General features: G+C 47.1%; 4 protein-coding genes across 5 annotated transcripts; 1 reads left to right on the forward strand and 3 right to left on the reverse strand.

Annotated features, from left to right (window-relative positions):
* Nucleotides 1–652: 652 nt before the first annotated feature.
* SURF6 (surfeit 6) lies at nt 653–3243 on the reverse strand (the record flags this gene model as incomplete). The annotated part of the gene is made up of 4 exons (XM_082008928.1): nt 653–1371; nt 1849–1940; nt 2556–2771; nt 3150–3243. 4 exons carry the CDS (start codon nt 3241–3243, stop codon nt 700–702), a joined length of 1074 nt encoding a protein of 357 aa, XP_081865054.1. The 3' UTR covers nt 653–699.
* A 1856-nt stretch (nt 3244–5099) lies between these two features.
* On the reverse strand, nt 5100–10605 carry MED22 (mediator complex subunit 22; the record flags this gene model as incomplete). 2 transcript variants are annotated; one of them, XM_082008995.1, is made up of 4 exons in its annotated part: nt 5100–5292; nt 9408–9616; nt 9941–10021; nt 10483–10605. In XM_082008995.1, 4 exons carry the CDS (start codon nt 10603–10605, stop codon nt 5100–5102), a joined length of 606 nt encoding a protein of 201 aa, XP_081865121.1. The 2 variants fall into 2 exon arrangements, with proteins under 2 accessions (XP_081865121.1, XP_081865120.1); XM_082008994.1 differs by having other exon boundaries at nt 5100–5298.
* A 514-nt stretch (nt 10606–11119) lies between these two features.
* RPL7A (ribosomal protein L7a) lies at nt 11120–15035 on the forward strand (the record flags this gene model as incomplete). The annotated part of the gene is made up of 8 exons (XM_082009141.1): nt 11120–11131; nt 11332–11452; nt 11907–12056; nt 12905–13045; nt 13397–13476; nt 13821–13951; nt 14315–14384; nt 14886–15035. The coding sequence occupies 8 exons, from the start codon at nt 11120–11122 to the stop codon at nt 14988–14990; spliced, it is 810 nt and encodes a 269-aa protein (XP_081865267.1). The 3' UTR covers nt 14991–15035.
* A 1122-nt stretch (nt 15036–16157) lies between these two features.
* SURF1 (SURF1 cytochrome c oxidase assembly factor) lies at nt 16158–20345 on the reverse strand (the record flags this gene model as incomplete). Its single annotated transcript, XM_082009105.1, has 9 exons — nt 16158–16224; nt 16510–16591; nt 17045–17207; nt 17576–17648; nt 17932–18123; nt 18942–19024; nt 19389–19516; nt 19641–19722; nt 20283–20345. The coding sequence occupies 9 exons, from the start codon at nt 20343–20345 to the stop codon at nt 16158–16160; spliced, it is 933 nt and encodes a 310-aa protein (XP_081865231.1).
* Between the last annotated feature and the right edge of the window lie 23 nt (nt 20346–20368).

The raw sequence follows: 20368 nt of genomic DNA on the forward strand, positions 1-20368 counted from the left end.
CCAGAAGAATTGCAATTTACAAGCTGGGGGCCGAGGGAAGAGAGAACATTTCGGTTGGAAACGGTTCTCCTTGCAGGGAGGGCTCTGGAGTGAGGGGGGAAGAGCCCCTCTGCCCCCCGGCCGGGGCTCCTGGGTCCCCTCAGGGGAGCCGAGGCGGGCCCGACCGCCAGCGCGCTCACCTCAGCCGCGCTCCCGCCGCATAGCAACAGAAAAGAGGGCGTGGCGGGCAGCCCTTCGCGTTGCCACGGCAGCGCGTGGAGGCAGGGCCTAGGTCAGCCCCGCCCCCCCGGGACTCTGCCCACGCCCCCGGCGGGAAGCTGGTTCCGGGGTGGGGGCGCGGCCCGGTTCCCCCGGTGGCAACCACAGCCTGCGGGCTTCCAGATACGTCCAGCACCGTAGGGTGCGTCAGGGGAAATAACTGCAACTGACACTCCCCCTTTAGGAAAAGGATAGTCATTATTGTAATAAATCAGCGGGAAGGTGTTTCTTCGGAGTAAGAAATTTAATTAACACACAATAGGCTTTTTTTTGTTTTAATGTTAAGTTAGGATGCCATGGCTATGCCTGCCCCACAGGCTGGCATCCTCGGTGCTGCCTCCTCCGGGACAGGCAGAAGGACAGTCCGCTCTACAATGGCTGGTCCCCGACCCCACAAGCAGAACTTCCCTTCCCAGGCTGCAGGGACCAGCTGCCCTGCTCTCACTTTAAGCCAGCTTTTTTCAAGTCCTCTGGCAGAACCCGGCCTTTCTTCCGGGCCCTGGCTTTCTTCTTCTCCATCCTATCCTTCTTCTTCTTCTGAATGTTCTTGCGGCGCTTTTCCTGCTGCTGTTGCATCCTCTCCACCACTTTTTCTGTCCGCTTCTCCCACTGCCTTTGGCGTTGCGCTTTACGTTTCTCTTTACGCTTCAGAGCTTCCTTCAGACGCTCCTCATCATCACGAATCTTCACGCCTTCCGCCTTATAGAGAACATTTGTCCATTTCATCTTGTTCTCTAGCTCCTGAGCTTTCTTCTGGTCCTTATCCTTCAGTTCCTCCAGCTTGTTCTTCCTGGTCTCCAGCCTGCTTAGCAGCTGTTTGTAGTTTTTGCCCGTCAGAGGAGTGATATTGCCTTTCACTGCTTTCCTCTTCTCTTTCTTCTTCTGGATCTTGCTCAACTCATTCTCTTCATGGACTTCAACCCTGTTAAAGACAACCTCAGCTGTGCTCTCCTCCTTTTTGCTTTCTGGCTCTACCAGTACCTCCTCAGTTTCTTTCTTATCCATTTTTGCCTTCATCTTCAACTCCTTTCTTCGGCGCTTCTTTCTCTCTCTCTCATACTTCCTTCGCTGCCTCTTCTCCAGGACTGCAGGGGGTAATTCTTTGCCATCGTCCTAAGAAAAAGGATGGACATCAATCAGGAGCCTTAAAGGGATAAAGCAGAATTAAAAGTGGGATGTCCTCAAGTTCCCCATTTCAAACTTCTAGGAAGTATAGTACATGTGACAAGAAGCTGTGGGCTCAGCTTTTAGAGATACTAAACACAGTAAAGGCATTTCAAACCCTGTATTCTCTCTCAACACCCCACAGCTATGTTCCCTTTCAGGCTCTTAGTGCTTTTCTCTTTCCTAAAAATCACCAGAAACATGCACTCCTCCAAGCCAGGCCCTACCTTTTTTTATGTGTTTTTCCAGACCACAGAATACACACAAGTCTCCCAGCAATACCTACCGGCACTTCCTTAGGAGATGGAATTAGCTCAAACACTGAGCCCTGCAAGGTCATAGTCTTGCCCCCACATCCCCCAGGAGGCTAGGGAGAACTTCTATTGCATAAATACACATATGGATATATAAAAAGAGTTCTCATACTTGTCCAGAAGCTTTTTTAATCTTCTCATGCAGTCTCTGACGCAAGAGATTCATTGCGGAAAAAGAAGTGGAACTTGGTTCACTTTTGCTCCCTGAAAACAAGAGGAAGAAAATAAAAATACTTAAGAGACAGCACTAGCTACACAGAACAACTTTCTATGTCTATGGGAGAAGCTGAGAAGTCTTTAGATTCTGTGAATAGAAGAATGGAAAATCTAAAGAAACCAGGAGCTTCTATTTCATTGGTTTCTTTAGAATTCCCCCTTTCTATCCATATTATCATTCAACACTGCCAGCCAGAGTGGCCTGGCATGCCCTGTAGCTGCCTAACAAGCCAGAAGAGAAGTACCAAGCTAGTGGAAACAAAGACGCCAAGGACATCTTTTCTCTGTGATCAGGCTTTTCAAAATCATAATGAAAAGCCTGCCTGGCATGACAGATTGCATCCAGTAATTCCCAGAAGTTACCCAAATACATAAAAAGTCTGTGATTCATACTAAACGCTCCTGTTTCCCGAGAGCCACCCAGTAGTGACGTTACAAATTTATGTACATGTGCTTTTAGGGCACATGGAATAATCAAAGACGTTTTCAATTCAGCTGAATGTCTTAAAGGCTTTCCAAACTATACATGTGTGAAGACACTGAAATGCAGCCACCTCAGGTCAGGTAACTTTAACCAGACCATGACAACACTGGTCTTCTTACCTATAACCAAACTCTCATTTCTGCTCTGTGTAACACCCTGTGGAGATGATTTGCTGGCTTGAGGGACTGCTTTCTGTTCTGGAGTAGGTTCATTGGTGTTAGAGACCACCTGTTTGACTGAAGGAACATTTGTCTTCTCAGCTTGCTTCCTGGGTTTCTTTCTCTTCTTTTTCTTGAGCTGCCTGCTGGCATCCTCGGGCTGACCTGGCTTAGATACTAGAAGACAAAGACAAGTTACACAAAACAGGACACCGCATTCCCACTTCATAACATTCAGTTATTACTGAAGACTAAAGTTCCAGCATGGCAATGGCATATCTCAATCTTAAAAAATTCCATAGTTTAGGATTTATTTAAGTAGAGCCAAACATGCTTGCACCCTTCACGAAAATCCCAGTTCTTCCACGTCCAATCACCACGTGCATACAAGTGCCCAGAAGCCCCACGCTACAGCAAAGATTGTTTTTTCTTACAAAAAAAGGGCACAACGCCGCTCCCCCGGGTCAAGCACCCCGTGGAGGCGAGCCTGTCACAAGCCCCGACTCCCAGAAACCGGCCGGGAGGGACAGAGCCGAAGCACTGCAGCTCCGTTACCAAATTTCCTCTTCCGCGACTCCGGGGCTTGCTGCAGGCAGACCTTCCTCGCCAAGCCCTGCAGGTAGGAGTCCTGGGCGGCCAGGCTGGCCATTACGGCCCCGGGGTGGCCCGCCCAGCCCGGGCGCGGCTCCCTCAGCCGAGACGCGCGGTCCCCTCCGCCGGGCACCGTGAGGACCGCAGCATCCTCCTCGTGCGGCGCCTTCGGCAGGAAGTGACCTCAGCGCGCCGGGCAGGAAGTGACGGCTGCGCGGCGGGCAGGAGCCGGCGGGCAGGAGCCGGCCCCAAGAGCTGCCTCGGCGGAGCGTCCGCCGGCGTCGCTGCGGAGCTCTGCCCCAGCCAGGCGGGAGGCGCTCGGCCCTCCGCTGGAGCGGCCGCAGGTCGTCCCGCTGCCGGTAGCCCTCCGATCCGCCCCCTGCCAGGTTAGGCTCCGGGCTGGAGGTCCCAAACCCTCATGGGCGCTGAGCGCGGGGGAGGAGAAAGACCTGTAACCGGCTCGGTCTGTAGGGGCCGAACCTCTGCCTGCACGGGGTGTGAGGCTTCCAGAGTACGGCTTGGCTAGGCTCGGCTCTCCGACAGGTTTAACCATAATGACGGTTTCTGTGGCATGGAGGGGACTGCAGCCCTACATGGCGACAGCTGCAAGGAGTGGTTTTTTCTTTCAAAACCTGCAGAGAAACACTCGTCCTTAACACTTGTCATATTTTCACAAAGCTTTGTGGCTGAAAACACACGCTTTAAAAATTGTACAAAAGAGTTAGTTTTATTAAATCACCTAATTACAAAAATAAATGGAATGGAAGGAAAATAAAACAAAAAATATACCAAAATTCACATCCTAAGAAACAAGACGTTACAGCAGAATGCTGGGGAAGCTCGGCTCAGCTGTTTAGAATGGACCCATGGCTCTGCGGTGCCCACGACACCGAGCTGTCGCGACCATATTCCAGTTCAACTAGACCCCCCTTTCAGCTGCATGGTCCGAGTCAGCGCAGAACAACCGCCAAGAGAAAGGGCAGAAGACGTGCCAAGCTGCCGCACAACTGCAGACAAAGCACCAGAAGTGTTGTTTGGAAGGAAACTGCCAGAGTAACTGAGTATTGCTCAATGCCCCATACACCTCAGTTATCTCAAGATTTTTTTATTAGACTAAACTATCAGTCAGTGTAAATGCTGGCTTCCCGTTAGCTCAGGCTATGTTAATAAAAAGTCTCTGTGTAAACACTGAAAAAGGAATTGGACTAACTAAAGCATGTTGCTGCTTCTATCTGCAGCCTTCAGCAAGTGGCACTATCAATACCTCAGTCTGATTCCTCAGTTTGCCCTTTCCTCTTCAAAAGGGGAATACTGCTTTTTCATAAGGGTCTCCTCAGAGCCTCCTCCTAAATGACTGCAAGCAAGAAGTTCAAGTTTGTGAAGCACTCTGACAGCGAAGACTGCTGTGTAAAAAATACTACAAGATTCTTATTCTAGTTAAGTAGAACAGAGGTTGTCAGATGCCATCCTGAGATAGCTTTAAAGCAGCCAGAACATCAGTAACCTCAGCAAGCAGGGTAAAAACCCCAACACACTCACTGCCCCCACACTTGGCTCAAGTTTAGCCCAAACAGATTCAACTCCCAACACTCCAGCATGTACTTACTGAGATACACATGGAAACAAACTTGATTTCTAATGAACTCTACAGTAACTGCCATGTAAAAGCAAACCTAACTTGTTAGAACAATCAACTTTGTATTTACTTATCACTATCTCTTAAGGGAGAGGAACACTCATGGCAATGTCCCGGGGTGGAGAACACACTGTGGCTATCCAGTGAGCAGAAACCTGCAAATACAGCTCCAGTGCCTTCTCCTGACAGTGGGAGACGCTTGCTCAGTACAGCAGGTGGAAGACTTCCAGCAGCGCAGTGCTGCCAGGAGGAACATGTTCAGCAGCAGAGGATCCTCTTCAGGAGTGCTCTGTGGGGCCTGCCCCGTGCCCATTCACGTGAGGGTGCGATGGGGTTGAGCTCTGGGAGGTAGCAACACTCTGCTCTGCTGTGGCAGCTGTCAGAGGCATGGAGAGGCTTTCGGGGGACAGCGTGGCAAAGTCTTGTCTCCAGTAGGCTTCGCACAGTGGAAGATCATTGCTGTCACATAGACTGTAGCTTTCCAGAACAAACAACCCCAGTAAGGAGAGACAGCAGGTGCCATAAGAGAGGAGAGGAGGGAGGAAAAGGGTGGGGGGAGCAAGACAGAAGCAAAGCATTAAGAAAATGGCAAAAAAACGTTCATGGATGTAAGGTCTTGTGTTCACAAGTTCATCACAAGTCTTGTGACACTGGCTTTCCCTTGGCCACCCCTTAAGGGCTGGTCTTGAACCTCATGGGCCTGGTGAGAATCAGGGGAATTTCAGAGACAGAACTGTTGCTACAAACTGAAACAGAGGCTCAATTCTACTCCAGATGCTCTAAGTCCCTGAAAAGATCTGGGCTGAAGTCCTGGCACCCCAAGTTTGGCAGTTCTGCTACTGATTTGAATGAGATGAGGACCTCATCCATAATTATTTTACTTGGCATTAGATCACAACCTATGTGAAGAAAAAAGTATAAATCCTGCTCTAAATTAAAGTTCATCAAAAAAGCTAGTACAATTGTTTTAGGGCCTGTCCCTGTCATGATAAAGAAGAAACCCATGTGCACCCTTGCCCTTTCTTGAAAGTGCTCCACAGAAAGTCTGGGTCTTCTGTTGAAGCTCCCCAGCCTGACTATAAAGTACAGACGGCTCCTACCACTTTCAGCAGAACCTGAGCTAACAGTTCGTCTAAAAACAGCTTGCTGGATGAACCAGCAGTGTGGGAAAGTAACATTTTTAAACAACTGGCTAATTCTTGCCTGTGCTCTAAGGAAAACACAATGTGTAAGGGACAAAACTAAAAACGATAGAAGAAACTGGAACAAAACCAAAACAAATTCCAAAGAGAGGAAGGACCTGCACACACAGGAGACACCCAAGACAAAGTGAGTGCTGGAGCGGAAAGCAGCTTGCGTTCAGAGTAAAACAAACCCAATGGGTCAAGTGATTTTGTTGTTGCAGCTTTATTTACATTTTTAATGTATGGACTTGAATAGATTCTTAGGGAAATATTTTAAGTGTAGAAATATGAGACACTTCAAATTGCACAAACATGAAACACGTTGAGATCTAACCCCACACTCAGGACAGCTCCTATGGTCTCAGAGGAGAGAGCAATAGAACACAAATGCAAGTCTGGAGCTTAGAAGGCAAGCTGGACTTGGAGTTATCGCTTTGGGGAACAAGCACACAAAGCACTAGTTGCAAGCATCTGCTTCTGAGCTCTTTTCTGGCAGCATCACCCAGCTGGTTTTGCAGCAGAAGTGAGAAGGCAGTGGATACAGGTTTTATATCTGGGGCCTTTTGTAAAATTCCTCGGAAGATCACGCTTCCCTACAGTCCCCAACACACAGTGAAGTTGGGCTCAGTTAGCAAAGACCTTCAGGACCGAACCAGAACTACAACTTCTTTTCTGTCTTAGACCTCAGGCTATGGTTTCCAAGGAGAACCATGCCACAGCATTCACCACATCTTGGCAGGGGAGTTCCTAACAAAATTTTAGCTGTGTCATAAGCATAACTGCTTTTCCTGCTGGCCCAGTTAGAACAGTTCCAAAAGTCTAAGCTTCGCCTCTCATGTAAAACTCCTCAAAAGTCAGGGAGAATGAGCAGCTACTGCACAGCCCACAACAGCACTGGCTAGCCTGCTACTCTGTCTTTTGACTGAGGGCTTCTCAGTGCGTGGAAGGGACTTGACTACTCTCCTCGAGCCACGCAGCCAGGTCTGTGTGCAGAGGAACAGCTCTAGGAAAGCTACTTGAACACTGTGACCAAAAGCAAAGATTCCTTCAAGAACAACCTACTCAGCTTTAGTTTCAAGGACTTGCTTTCAGGTCTCCTCATCAAAACTCCAACATAACCTGACCCTACACCTGAGGCACATCCTATTAGTTACTCACTATGGGCAAGGGGCTGTCTCCTAAGCCCCTTTAGCACAGCGGCAGTGACAACTGCTAGGCAGGAGACACTCCCTTCCACAGGCTTTTCACAGCAGTTGGGAGCAGTGCACAGAGACCAAGCAAGCTACACAGCATAGGGCAGCTCTCAGCTTCACAGCACCTGAAGGCGTGCTGCTGCAGGGAGCTCACTTTTCTACAGCCTTCCCTGGAGGGACAACCTAAAATAAACTAACCAGCAAGCTTCCGGGGCATGGGGGAGCAGTTTGATGGGATGGCTGTATGGAACCTATATCCTGGCCTCACAGGACTGCACACCTCTTTGTAAATCCTGTGGGATCAAGCCCCACAAGAAAGTAACAGATGGTGCAGAGAGGCAACCCCAGCTGGGCTCCCAGGACAGCGCAGAATGCCTGTTTGTGGGCAAACCAGCTATTGCATTTATAGCCATTTAAACATGATTGTCACTCAAGACTATGTGTGACATAACAGAAACCCTTTTTCCCACATTAGACAATAAGGTTTCATTAAAAATATCTTTGTACTCTAATTATAAAAGGACTTTGAATAAATCACTTTCTATATTTACACATACATAATTTCTTTGGTGCAGAAAAAGGCAAGAAAGAGCACAGGAAGGGAATAAGTGCTAAAAGCAAATGACCAAGTGCTACATGATATGAGGTTTCAGTGGAGGGATCCTAGCTCTGTAGATCTGCCAAGTTTCCTCACCTGGTGACCACTCATATAAGAAAGCACGAAGGCAACTGTGTTTGGTGCATGCCAACATTTGTGCTTAGGCGTTTGTTACGAAGGGTTGCTTTACATGGCAGCTGGTGCCAGGCAGGTGAACCGACCATGCCAGCATGGTCAGAACCCCTTAGTCCAAAAGTTAAAGCTACTGACACACAGTGGTGGCAGTCTGGTGGCAGTGTGAGAAGCATGTCTGGCACACGTGAAGCACTATCATCCCACACTGCATCACTTTGGATACAGCTCACTGCTATGCTGTATGTAGCCTATGTAGTGGACGCACCCCTGACCTATTAGGGCCTGGACTGGTGCTTGGGTGTGTGACCATCGCTCTTCATGTTGGAGATATTTCTGGGATCCCTTGCCACTCCCCAAAAAACCCGAGTAAAGTTCGAAAAACAATTCTAAACTTTTACCTCGAGTTTTCTTTCAATGTCATAGCAGCTCCTAAGTTATGTCATATCAGCATCTTTTTACTCTTAAAATACATACGTTATCCATAAATAATGACCTAACATCTGAAGATACTGAGCAATTAGGGTTTCAGTTGGCTTAGCTGGGATTATGAGCATTCAGCGTTTTTAGAAAGAAGGGAAAGGCAAAAATAGAAAACCTGGTCATTAAAATCTTAAGTAAGATTTTGAAAAGTTAAGTTTTTGTTTAGAAGTCATAGGATTATTGCACTGACTTTACTTAGCTTGGACAGTGCAGCCAAAATATTCAGATTTTCATTTATTTTCTCCTGCTTTCATTTACTGCATCATCAACTAGAAGTGCTGGAGTGCATGACAGAAAATAAAAAAAAAAAATAAAGTGTCTGAATTCTCTAAAGCCTCTTTTCTAAGAATCTTTTTAAAATATTAAAAACCCCACCAAAAAATCAGTAAGAAGTCTCCCATAGAAAATTCTATTACAATACTTCGTAATTCAATGAAACTAAGTCTCTTTTCTCATTGCAAATGTTCACCCCACAGGACTCCAGGCAGCTGGGGGCATTGGACTACAAGGGAAAAGGCACACTGTGTAACCAGGTCACTTGTGAAAGAACTCACCATGAAGACGTGGTGATCTCATCTAACATTAGGACCCAGCTCAGCAAGCTAGTCTCCAAGCGGGGGGAGAGAGAGAGAGAGGCTCCTCCAGAGGGATACTCAGACAGAAGCCTATACCCCCAAGGAAATTCATCTCCTTTTACAATGACTACAAAGGAAGCCTAAGCAAATTATCTGTCAACCCTATCCAACTAAATCGGGCACCTAGAGTTGGATGCTGTGAATACCTCCTTCACCATGACATTTATACCCCGTAGGGTATCTACAAGGAAAAGGAAGTTCCTTTAGTTGTAGAAAAAGGGTTTGACCTCATTAAGAACAGGAGCAAAAATTTGTTGGGAACATTCTCAAGACCTATACTCTAAGGACTACTTGTTTGTCTGGACTAACTACCCCAAAAGGACTGGAGTCATAAGGCAGAAGTCCACTGCCCTATTTGTACCTGGAAGAGTAATATTCTTCTTCTAGCTCGTACAGGTCAATGGAGATCTCATCCCGTAGTGCAATCAACTTCTTGTCACATTCCTCCTGCAAGCTTCTCAGCTGCTGGTTGCGCTGGTTGATAGCTTCATTCACAGAGGGGAAATCATTGAGGATCAAGAACTGCTTCAGGTCAGACACAAGTTTCATCAGGGACTCACCAGCTCGGACCTTGTAGCAGCAAGAAAAATCACATAGCCCATAGTAGATCAAAACAGTGCTTTGCTCCAAGCCTAAAACAAGATCTCCCAAGGTGCTTCTTCAGCCCAAGCTTTGAATAAAGTAAAAAAATCCCACATTATGTGAGCATTCTGACAGAAGCCTATAGCTGACAAGCCAGGCTACCCAGCTTTCCACAACCACCCCAAATATCAAGTTACTCTTCTAGCAGCAGTCCTCATGAGAGTTATAAAGGCTGCCCTAGATGCAATAATGAATGCAATGGTACCCAAAGGATGTGCTGCCCACTGATTTGAAACGCAGAGTGCTACTCACAATGTTTGCAGCTCTGACATGCATCTCATAGTTATCTTGTTCACCCTGGGTTGCTCGAGAGACTTGAGTTTCATCCTCAATCTAATGAAAAAAGTATACATATCCACCTTTACATACTAAAACCCTGACAGATGATTACTACATTACAGGGCATTTCATTTTACTTCAATCCACACCTGGAATCCCTGTGGCTGCCTCTGGACCCTATGGCATCTGCGTATCATCTTTGCTACCCGCCCAGGTTGCTTCTGCAGCCCTCCCCCGTTCAGCAACCCCGCTTCGCTGCCCACAGGGCGGAGGCGGGGAGGCTGGCGAGCAGCCGGGGAGAAAAGGGTGCTGCCCGCCCTGGGGAAGGGACTCTCTTCCCGCATGGCCGCCCTCGAGGGAACCGGGAGAAAGGTACCCCCGCCAAGCCCCTCAGGGACCCCCGTCTTTCCTCAAAGCTGCCTCCGGTGAAAACCCACCCCTCTCCCGTCAGGAGCCCGGGTGCTCCCGCAGGCGCGGTCCCCTCCCCTCGGGGCTCGGCTACAGCCTAGGCCCACCTTAGCAGTCTTGATGATTTCGGTGAAGTTGTCCATGATGGACTTGACGTCGTCTTTGAGGCGCTTGTTGTAGGACTGCAGCAGAGTCTCTTTGCTCTGCGGCAGCACTCGCTGCTGCGCCATGGCTGCCCTGCCTTCCCGCCCCTCTCGACCTTTGGCCCCGCCCCGCCGCGCGCGACGCCGCCGTCCTCTCGCGAGACGTGACGCCCCATAGATATTTCCCAGCATGCACTGGTCTGCCTTTCTCTTCCTGAGTCCAAGATGGTGAGTTCGGGCGAGCGCGGGGCGGGGGCTAGGACTGGGGCTATCTGCTGCCATCCGCCCCCATCGCTGGGCCGCGGCCCGGGAGGGAGGGCCGCGCGGGTGCTCAGTAGCCTGGGAGGTTGTTGGAGGAGTGTTTCGTGCCCGATTTATGGTGCCCGGGGCCGGTCCGGCGGAGGCCGGGTCTGGGCCTACGCGCCTGCAGCGGGACGTCCACGCAGCGCGGCGCCGCCTGGCTCGGGCTGCTGGGAGCGGGGCAGCCCGGTCAGGCCGCAGCGCGTTGCCAGGTGGAGGGCGGATCTCGGCCCGGACTCGGTGGCCACTAGCTCGCGCTGGTGGTGTCGGGGAGCGCAAGGCTGGGGGGCGCTAGCTGCTCATGGGGCCATTGGTGCCCGGCCGAGGAGAGCAACACGCAAGTTCTAAACTGCGCCCGTCTCGAGGAGGTTCATAAACCTTTTAAAGGCAAATCGAAGGATTTGCTCTCTCTGGAAGACCAAGGCGAGGCTGAGAGGCTTGCAAAAGTGCATTTCCAAGGTGGACTGAAAGCTTTGGAAGCAAAAGAAGGAAGAATTTATTTTTTGCTTGCAGCCGAAAGGAAAGAAGGCCAAGGGCAAGAAGGTGGCACCAGCCCCTGCTGTAGTCAAGAAGCAGGAGGCCAAGAAGGTCGTCAATCCCCTCTTTGAGAAGAGGCCTAAGAACTTTGGCATTGGTGAGTAAGTGGACATCTGGGCTATGCATGCAAGGTGGATTTTTTTTGTTGTTTATTATAGTCAGCTATTTAAATTGCAAACAATCATATTGTAATAAAGTTATAGACAGGAGAAAGTGATGAAAGCAGTTGACTTGCTGCCTGCAATTAAGAGGTGTCCTTTGTTAGGTATATGGAGGTGGCTGTTGACAATTTGCTGAATATCTTGTAGTATAAAGATTCATTGCGTGATTCTGTTGTGATGAATCTTGCCATTTTGCACGTGGTGTGGTAAATAAGTTCAGACTATCATAGTGCCATTTGTGCATGGTGTGCAGATGATGTGAAAGAATATTTGCTATCTGAGTGATAGTGCTGACACTTCACCACCAAGATCACTGATGCACTCATGCCCATTCCATGCTGTTGCTCTCTGGGTTTGGAAAAGCTTTGAGTTAAAGTCTGTATTTTTTAGGACAGGATATCCAGCCAAAGCGTGATCTCACACGTTTCGTGAAATGGCCACGCTACATCAGGCTGCAGCGCCAGAGGTCCATTCTTTACAAACGCTTGAAGGTGCCTCCTGCCATTAACCAGTTCACTCAGGCTTTGGACCGCCAGACAGGTAAGCATGTGCCCCACAATGTTCTGTTGACTTGGGTTGTTAATGGGATATGCCTCAGAAGAGGAAAGAAACCAAAATAAGACTTAATAAAGGTAAGATGGAGAGTATTTTTTGAATCATTTTAGGGAGGCTTTAATAGTGACTGGTGATGTGAAAAGCAAGCTGCTGTCTGAATTTGCTGGCTTAAGTCTTGATAGCTGCTATGTACTTTGAAAAGGGGTATAGAAAATACCAAAGGTCCTACTCAATGACCTGAACCCAGGGTTATTGTAACTGCATGTTTCCATTGGAGTCCGTTCTTCCAGCTTGGTGTAGAACAGTGCAGGGTTCTTTTAACTGTGTAAACAGATAGCTTGAGAAATCTATATGAGTGCAGACTTTGGCAGGAAAGCCAGCATTCTGCAAACTGACATCGAGATGGGGGAAGAAGGGACTTCAGGGTCTTCTGTGAAACAAGTAAATAGTCTTTTCTGGGTGACAGTGTTTATGCAAGAAACTTTCAGCCTATGTAGAGTAACTCCCTCATAGATGTTGCCAAACAAGTTGCTTGCTTGAAAGGAGAAAGCGCACCACCTTTAATCATAATTGCTGCGAGGGTCAACAGGCTTTTTTTCATCCAAACAGTGAAGGAGCTCTCATTGCCAACAGAGGTGCACCTATGGCCTCTAGAGGCACTCTGCTAGCTCTGCTCTTGCACTGTGCGAATGATGCTAACTCTTTGCTGTCTAAATATACTTTGATGACAACCACCAAGATCGCTGATGCACTGCAGTCTTTCTAAAAGTAATGCTTAGATTTTTTTTTTTCCAGGTTATGCAGCTAACTAACTAGTAGGTGTTGTCTTACAGCTACACAGCTTCTGAAGCTGGCGCACAAATACAGGCCAGAAAATAAGCAAGAGAAGAAGCAGAGGCTACTGGCTCGGGCTGAGCAGAAGGCTGCAGGAAAGGGAGATGCGCCGACTAAGCGGCCACCAGTCCTCCGAGCAGGTAATTGTACTTGGCTGCTTGCATGTATGGGAGCATGGTGCTTTGTTAGAGAGAAAACTGATGAGTTGGTGCTCCAACTAAACAGGACTGGACAAGCTATTGCAATGATGTATGAATTTCTTCACCTGAGCTCAAAGTGAAGAGCAAAATAGACGAGCTTTTTAACCCTGAGCTTTAGCAGATTGTCCATGGAATATCTTCTCTGTACTGCTGAATGGATGTGAAAAGTTTTCACAACTTTAATAATGAAGCTGCGCTATGGAATCTGAGCTGATTGTGTGAGGCTTATAGGAAAGGTCAGAAAATAGACTGTGAGCGGAATCAAAGCTTACCTATAATGTGTTTTTTCAGGTATTAACAGTGTCACGACTCTGGTAGAGAACAAGAAAGCTCAGCTTGTAGTTATTGCCCATGATGTAGACCCCATTGAGGTAAGCATACTCGCTTGTACATCTTACAGGCTACCTGTGTAACTTAACTGCAATAGAACTAGGCTTGGGGTGAAAATGCATTTTAGGAGAAATTTACTGCATGAAAATGGAATGCATAGAATGATGCATTTACCAGAACTGGAATACTTAACGCATGTTCATAGTTTTTCTGGTGTTACAGTGAGGCTTGGTCCTTGCAATGATGTATGAATTTCTTCACCTGAATCAACAATGAAGAGCAAAATGAGCTTTTTAACACTGAGCAACTGTCACAGCCCAGGCTGATTGGAAGAATAAAAAGATAATACTCCCTCAGTTATATAGCACACTCCCTTTCTTTTCAGCTGGTGGTGTTCTTGCCTGCTCTGTGCCGCAAGATGGGAGTGCCATACTGCATCATCAAGGGCAAAGCCAGACTCGGGCGACTGGTCCACAGGAAAACTTGTACCTCTGTTGCTTTCACCCAAGTTAACCCGTAAGTGTTCTGCATGCTGCACAGAGTACAGGGCAGACAGATAGCAAACTTGTGTCTCTAGTTTAAAGGAGTAAAACTAAATAAAATACTACTAGATGTCCTTTTGTATGAAGAGCTCTGTCGGATCCTGAAGATACAGATTATTTTGGTTTACCAAAATGGATGGTTACTCTAAAATATGTGGATGGAATTATTAACCTTAATGTGAGCAGTGCAAGTTTCTAAAGCATCGATGGTTGGCATGGTTAACTCTTTCCAAATGATGCTTATGCTTAACCTGAAAAATCACATTGCCACTACAGCTTCAGTCTTGAGGTAAAAGACTTGGGGAAGGTATTGAATTAAGGCTCTAATCACCAACAGGGAGGATAAGGGAGCCCTTGCAAAGCTGGTGGAGGCTGTCAAGACCAACTACAATGACAGATACGATGAGGTAAGATACTCTGTGCTGCTACCCTTGTCTTATAGTTTATACTGTTAATGTCCCCAAAAGCTTCCTGGTGAAATGCAAATTATTTCAGACATAGTGGCATCAGCTTTAAGCCTGTTGAGTGTGTTGTACCTAGACTGCTTACGATGTGTTCAGATTCTGTACCTGAGGGTGGGGTAAAAAGTGAATGCTGTCACCAAGTTACAAATAAATGGAGCTATCGCAGGGCTAGGATTGTAGAGAGGGCAACAGCTTCTGCTAGGCTCAACTCCATCCCCCAAGTCCAGAAGTTATGTGATGGCTGAATCCAGCATCATTAACGGGGAAGGGTTTTAAACTCTTGTATTTCTGCGCTACCCCAAAACGTTGTACTGCTTGAAATGTGTAGGACTTCCTGGCTGAGGGAGCTCTTCCCCTTGTGCATAAAGGAGTGGAATTGAGCAAGTCGTTTGAAAGACATCAGGGGTTCTATGACGTATTTAACCTGTTCTCGCTTCTCTGCAGATTCGTCGTCACTGGGGTGGTAATGTCTTGGGTCCAAAATCAGTGGCTCGCATCGCTAAGCTTGAAAAAGCAAAGGCTAAAGAACTGGCTACCAAGCTGGGCTAAAGATGTACTGGATTGCTACCGTGTTTTCTGTACATAAAAAGAATAAACCCCTCAAATTAAGTTTCAGTGGTCTCTATTAATGGGAGTGTTCCAGGTAGTGGGTAGCACATTAGCATTGCCTTCCTTCTGTGCCTTCCATCAGAGGATTGAGTAGTGCTGCACAGGAACAGCTACGTAGAGCAGGTTAGTACTTTACTTGGAGCAACTGACCTTAACTGCCAGTCCTCCCCTTTGAACACACAGCCCATCAACAGCAGCTCAGCTGCACATGCTGTGTGATCATAGAGTTGAATGGGCTAGGCTAGTTCTAGCTACAAATCTGGCTGAGTTGTGCAAATACCTCTCCATTGGAAATGGCTCTAGATCATCTTCATTAGTACTTAAGGCCTGATTACAGTATGGGTTAGATAGGGTGTTACTTTTTAGCAGACTAACCAGATGGGGATGTCCTCCTGGGAGTCTGTAATGCCTCTTCCAGGGCAAGAATGATCAGTGAAGGCAGGCTGAAGTGGGGGAAGAATCTAGACCTTGTCCATGTGTTCTTTCCTGACTACTGACTTGGTCTTGCAGTATTAGAGGCTACCAAGTTTGATAAGGCTTCAGCAGAGGTAGCTGCTGCTTGTTCTTGCTAACCCTCATGATGCTCTTGCCCACCTAGACTTGAGTATCCACAGTAACATTCAGGTCTGTCACTATTAAGATGTGAGATGTACAATGCAAGTCATAAGGCAAGCACCTATAGGTCCTCTTTATTTATTCTGGTGCAACTGCTGTGAACCACTCCTCGCTTCAGGAATGATTCCTCCGTAGAAAGAAAGTTTGATTCACAAAATCCCTTCCCATCTTCCAGAAAATACAGCAGTGGCGAAGTTAAAATGTTGTAGCTGACAACCAACCACAACAGAAAAATGTATCCTTGGGATTACTGCATGAATCATCTTTGCTAGAAGTCTCAGCCATGCTTCCAAGCTGTGCAGGCAGAACCACACTGGTAGGAGCTTGGGGGCTGCAGCAGTGGCTTAAAGTCTATTTGCAGCTTCAGAGCTGAACATGTTGCCCTGAAACTCTGGGTGCTTCAGTTATTCAGGACTGATCAGGCAACAGCCTTGTATAAAAGTGTGCTCTTCACTGTGGTGTACAGTACAGTGAAGAAAGTAGCCCTTCCCCTCACAGAGGTATTTTTTGTATAAATTTTCTGTACCACAAGAATGAAGTTGCAGCACATAAGCCATACCTATGAAAGAAAAGAAAACCACACATTTGCACCTTTTCAAGATGGACTGAACCTCCTTAAGTCAGCTGCGGTGCAATAAAACACAGTTATTTCAAATCGCCTTGCAAATGTTACTTAGGTTAAAAATTCAGGCTGTCGTAGCTTAAGCACTCATCCAGTCTCACTGATGCAGGAGCAAGGATGCTGGGCAAAAATTGCTCCCTTGCTTTCAACAGAAAGCAGTTCAAAGCTTTGCCTTCAAAAACCCCAATGGAAGGTCAGTCAAATCCTGGCTGGGTGACTTACCAGGTGATGATGTACTGCATGTGCTCGTTTCTCAGGCTCACTCTTGTCTGGCCACCGATGGGTCCCCCTGGGACTGTGCTTCCTATAGGTACATGGTGCACAAGTTAAAGCTCTAGTCTGTGCGTAGAGCTGCCCTTGCTGTGAGAAATGGGATGAAGGTGGTAAGTCGTGTGGATACCCTGCCCCTCTTCTTGGGCAACAGTGTTCCCAAGTTAGCAAAGCCAGAGCTGTGGGGCCTGTGGCCCTACAGCAAGTGACTGGTTGTGCTCAAGGCATCAACCACCACCTGCGTCTCTTCTGAGCATCCTACTGTCCCCAGTGCTGGCTGCCTCTCGCCTTCCAAATAGTGAACCTAGCAGAGCACGCAGAGAAGGATGCAATACCTTGTGGGACTCCACTATCTTAATGCTCTTTTCCAACCTAAATGATTCTATGATTTTACCTTTCCAAGTGTCCAGGAGAAGTAACTAACTGAATGGGAAGGGGGGAAGACTGATGTAAATTGGAGGTGGGGTTGGGTTCCTCTGTGACTTACTGAAATCTGCATCAATAAAGACGGGCTCAGCACCGGTCACCTTTGCCATAGCCTCCAGGTCACGGTAGTGCCACCGGTTTTTCTCAATGTTATTTTCAGGTACAAAAGGTTTTCGGGTTTCTGATAATCTCACCACCCCAGTGAGATCAATTTCATCTTCAATCTGAAGAGAAAGGCAGAGGAGAAAAAAGTAACCTTTCAGGACTCATTTCATGTCCTGGCATACAAAGTCGTGGTAGAAAAATATGGCACTTTGCGGGGTCTGATTATAAATCAAATGGTTGTGCCCTGCAGTGGGGCAGTGCTGTAACACAGCAGGGGAAAAAGCAGATCAAGAACAGCTTCTTGTTTGTAAAAAACATTACTTACTTACCAAAAAGGTGGGAAGAAAAGGTTTATCTTCAAGAAGTGCAATGACTGTAACTTCCCATGATGCTGAACATGGCTACTACCTTTCTTGGTTTGTCAGTAGTGCCTCTGGGTAATCACGGGGCAGAGAGTAATATGCAACATTCCCTGTATCCCCCTTACCTGTCCCTTCAGCCTGGTCTCCGGTTTCAGTTTCTTTTTGGGCACAAATCCTCGGTTGACTAAAATTGTCATCCTAGAGTTACATAAAAAGGTACGGCTCATGAGTGAAAGGAAATTTATGCTTGCTGCTGCCTAGAACTAAGTACCAAAAACAGAAGCAATCCATGTGTTTGGTGCCACTTTTTTTGTCATCTTGAGTGCACATTATAAGGGAATTTAAATACAATTTTGAATCAAATCTCAGTGACTTAACAGACTGTGAGAGGAAGCAATTTATATAAACCCAACCACCATGATTCAGCTTTTCAAAACAGAAGTGAGTTGCTCACATGAACTGTAACTTTTAATTTACTTACCCTAGTTCTGTGCAGTAGAAAGGAGTAATGACATTTGCTCCATTTTCTGGGTGGGATGTGAGCCGCCCGGCTTCTCTGGCTTCTCGCTCAGGGTCCACAAGTGACCGTGGCAAAATATAGAGCTCCTTGGAGTGGTCGAAATGCCCTCGAACCTTTACAGGTCTGTACTCCAATTCCTTCAATTCCATGGGACTGCATGGAAAAAGATGAAAACAAAATCATGGCTGCAACAGGCAAATTGAGTTAGGGGATTTTGGGATTCTTCTTTACCCTAATGGTTCGCTCCTCTAGGGCCAGGGGGCAAATACAAATAGAAGACAAGCACCTCATAGAATAAGCAGCTGGCTTACTATTTTATTACTATCATAGTGGATCAAACCAAGATGATCATGAGTATTTAGAAAGCAATTCTCTTCCATGATATCCGTAAGCTAGTGCCACCTCAATGACACACACAGCTGATCAGCAGGAGGATACAGTGCATGTGCATCCAGCCAACAGGGAGCATTTTGTTCCCATCCCAGACTGAAATGGAACAACTGAACTGTTTCGACTGTTGTGCCATATGGCCAAGTGACCTTAAAAATCTCTCTCATATCTGACACAACTGCTCCACGCTTGGGGCAGGGTCTGCTATTGATCTAAGATTCCCTGTTGCAGGAATAATCCCTTTGGGATATCACAGGCACCAGCTACCAGGCCCTCCTTCTCCAGGTGAATTACATACGGTACGAACTACATACCACATTCTCCTGAATCTCCTGAGATTCATCCTTTTTACGTGCATTTAGAGTATCCCATAGGGAAGTGTTCACTTACTTAGTCTCTTACTAAAAATAAGGAAATTAACAGGATGTCTATCCTTCTAATTTGCTTGCACGTCCTAATTCCTATTGCATTCCTTCATTTTCATGCAGTTTAGTTCAGTATAAGCTCATTAGTGCAGGAACCATATATGCCCAGCACACTGTCAGTACTCTGTAGACAATAAACTGTCTCAGCTTCCTTACTCTAATGTCAGAGGGATGGGCTCTGATGTAATTCTTGATGCCAGTTGTGCAATCAAATCTAATTTCCACTTTCGCCGCTGAACCTGAAAGCACACAAACACAAAGGTAATTCCGTATGGTAGAACAAAGCAATAAAATAGCCCAGCAAGTCTTAAAATCTGTGTCTTAAGTTTCTCCTCAGACCTGGCCTAAAACCGGGTAATTTGAGACATGGAAATGGAAGCTACTGACTTTAATTTGAGGAAATATTTACACTGACATAAAAGTGTCAAAAATAAGAATCTCTCCTTTAAAGATTTACAAATGGACACTTAGAAAACAGAACGGTAAAATAACAGCAAATCTTTACCCTATATGTGATTTGAACTAGATTAAACAGCCAGAGATGGAAAAACCTGACGGCCCTCAAGTGCTCATCTCTTGAAAAAATGAAATATTTGTTTGTACCTGCCAAGTGCCAAGACAGAATGTGGCCAGAGGGACCAGGAAAAGGCCCCATTTGAGTAAGATATCCTCTCCAGATGCATCAGCAGCTGTTGTAGAACTTCGTGGTCTGCAGAACCTCAAACAAACATCTAGAGAAAAACAAAACGAGGAATAGAATTTGTACAGGAGAGGAGATGCCAAATTCCTGCAGAAAACGTCACCTCTTGGTATAAGGTTGAAACAGGGCAGAAGCCCAAGTAAATATTTTCTTACCTTTAGTCTGCTGCACCACACCAGCACCTGCTTTAGTTAGAGGATACCCAAAAAATGTTCTTCTGATCAAGCAATGTGATACCTACATGAAATAAGAAGGATCCTTTGTAGTGTCTCTGTTTTGTAGAATTTGTATCTAGATGATACCAGTTGCCTCAATGATTGCATGAAATTTTGTCTACCCATTGATGTAAGTCTCATCTGAGCAACCGCCTGTGAAACACTACGGGTTAGGTTATAATTTAAACAACATAATAACCAAATTCCAGTTACAGAGCTAACCATAGCACAGCAAATGATCTATCCCTTTCCATCCATGCCATCAGCAAACGTACACACCATCTTAATTTGTTCTTGAAATAAATGCCAGCCGAGCACCTGCCCTTCCCGCTTCCTCCCCTCCCTGCCACGCTGGAGCGGCACAAGGACAGATTTACAGTCTTCTTGCCACCGATTCCGCTCACTTTCAGCGCCGCTTCTCCCCGCGCAGTGAAACCGGTTCCCACACCCTGACGAGGGAGCACCAACCCACCGCGGCCACAGCCCGGGCCCTGCCAACGGAAGGGCGGCGGCTGCGGGGAGCCTGCGCCCCGGACAGGATGGGGGCCTTACCCGGCCCGGCCCGGCCCCGCTCCCCTCAGCCCTCACCTGGTGCTCCCGCAGCAGCCGCGGCCCCGCGCGCAGCAGCAGCCTCCCCGTCGCCATGGCAACGCCGCCACCGTGGCCTT

Source organism: Phaethon aethereus (assembly GCF_964289735.1).
Source record: "Phaethon aethereus genome assembly, chromosome: 20".
NCBI classification, from domain to species: domain Eukaryota; kingdom Metazoa; phylum Chordata; class Aves; order Phaethontiformes; family Phaethontidae; genus Phaethon; species Phaethon aethereus.